Genomic DNA, 2,227 nt, shown 5'->3' on the forward strand with positions numbered 1-2,227 from the left:
AAGTTAATCTCAGTACTTGATTAGTTCATAAGTTAATCTCAGTACTTGATTAGTATTTCTTTTATCGACCCTATGGACACAGAAATGTTGAAAAACTGGCAAAGTTATTAAAGTGAGAGAGTTCAAATCATACTGAGGTCATCTTTGCCTTTCAGCCTTGTGGGGTTCATAAAATATATAAATATCAGTCACATGTTAGGCTCAATTAAATTGTTTAGAACTTACTCCAACCTTTTCATTTCTTTTTTTTTTTTTTTTTTTTTTTCCCTTTTTGTAAAGTTTCTATGCTTCTTTACTTTTATGTGTATATTTGTTTTGGCAGAATTAGGAGAATTCCTGCAACTGCTACATATCTTAGATGTATGTCATTGCTATAATATGAAGAAGAACTTGTTCACTGTACTCTCCAAACTTGAAAAACAGACTTGTAAGTTGAATTAATGTTCCATTTCTTATTTCTAACCATCTTTGTTTGTGTGTATTGTGTGTATATGTCTATACATACATGTTTATATTTATTGTGATTCATCTTCAATATCTTTTGTCAGTTGTAAGCCCCAAATCTTTGTCCCTTTTCCTGGAATCCTGGCAGAAGAACCAGGAACACTTCTCCCACTTACCAGCCATCAAAAAAGAGCTGACCTTTATCGAATGGATTATAGCAGTGTCATCTCTCATTTTGACCAGTAATGGAATGGGATATTTAGTACTTACCAACCGAAGGTATGTGAGCTTCTTATAAGCCTTATTTTTGTTATTATTGTCACTGTTGTTTGTTTTTGTTGTTAACCAGCAATGATCACATGTAATTGAACAGATAATGTTGTTGTTGTTGTTCTTTAACCCTGGGTTATCTCTCATTATATAAACCTATTATATTATATTATATAAACCTATTATCAAAATGTTCCAGTTGTGACCACCTTTACTTTTATTTAGACATAGTGTATCCTTGGCACCTTTTTTTTTAAGATAATGGGGTATGATTTTTAGTAAGCACCCAATCTTCTCACAGTTGCAACCTTACTGATTATTATCCTTATTGGTTGCTTAATTGATTTAATTTTCACATTGTATAAATCAAGTAATATTTTTGATTATTGACAGCAGAATCCCTTTGGGACATCAGCTTGTTATGCTAAACATTTAATATAGAAAGATGCAACATTATTATAATGATCTTAATTCTTCATTACACATCAATTAACTTGGGTAATAGAGATAACTAATTTGCTTCTGATCATACCATCCCAAATATGGCAACACACTTGACTGAAAAGCGATGGTTACATTGAGTTTTTATGTATAGTATGCATCCTTATATTTAAGTTTAAAACTCTGTAAAAATGATATATACTATTCACAAATAAGCACGTTATGTCTGAAAATAAGAATAAGTCAGTTTGATCAGAGTATATTTAGGGTTAAACATCCACAACCGCAAGTCTTTGCTATTGTTTATATTATGTATTTACATGCATATGTTAAATTAATAAATCTATTACCATAATTGCAGGTTATTATTCATTAAACTTGGTTCCAAGAAACCACTGGTGGTCCTCCGTATTCAATTAATTGATAGTATTGAGAAAAAATCTAAACAGTCAGCTTTTACTCAAATTGATGGTTTGGTTATTCATTATGCCGGTAAATACAATTGTGTTCTATAAATATTCATGTTTAAGTTTTGTTGAGTTTTGACTCATGATTGTTAAGTTTTCACTCATGATTGCAATGTGAAATGAAGAGCCTTCAGCAAGGCACTTCATTTCACATTGCTCCAGTTTCTTCACCTGTAATGAGTACCAGCAGGATGACACATCCAGCCATGAGGAAATATTACCTTGCTTAGAAACAGATGAGTACTAATAACAAAAGTGACATCCATCCAGCTGTAGTAAATCTGCCTTAATGAATTCTGGTCTGACTAGCACAAGCATGAACGTTAAAATGATGATGATATCCATTATCTATCTAGCCAGCTAGCTATTTATATATATAAGGGTACTCTTAAATGGGCCGATTATGCTGCACAGACATAGGCCACAGTTACAGTCTCACTTGGCTTGCTGGGTCTTCTCAAGTACAGCATATCTCCAAAGGTCTCGGTCACTTGTCATCGCCTTTGTAAGGCCCACCGTTCGAAGGTTGTGCTTCACCACCTCATCCCAGGTCATCCTGGGTCTAACTCTTCCACAGGTTCCCTCTACTGCTAGGGTGTGACGGC

The 2,227-nt window shown here is 33.6% G+C and overlaps 1 protein-coding gene across 5 annotated transcripts in view; it reads left to right on the forward strand.

Moving 5' to 3' along the window:
• Positions 1 to 2,227, forward strand: part of LOC106882353 (DENN domain-containing protein 3) — a 60,081-nt gene that overhangs the window by 42,482 nt on the left and 15,372 nt on the right. For all 5 annotated transcript variants that reach the window (XM_014933002.2, XM_014933001.2, XM_014933003.2 and 2 more), the window contains 3 exons: positions 323 to 427; positions 549 to 723; positions 1,517 to 1,647. In XM_014933002.2, coding sequence (XP_014788488.1) covers positions 323 to 427; positions 549 to 723; positions 1,517 to 1,647 — 411 coding nt within the window. The remainder of the gene's footprint in view (positions 1 to 322; positions 428 to 548; positions 724 to 1,516; positions 1,648 to 2,227) is intronic.

Source organism: Octopus bimaculoides, chromosome 4 (genome assembly GCF_001194135.2).
Source record: "Octopus bimaculoides isolate UCB-OBI-ISO-001 chromosome 4, ASM119413v2, whole genome shotgun sequence".
NCBI classification, from domain to species: domain Eukaryota; kingdom Metazoa; phylum Mollusca; class Cephalopoda; order Octopoda; family Octopodidae; genus Octopus; species Octopus bimaculoides.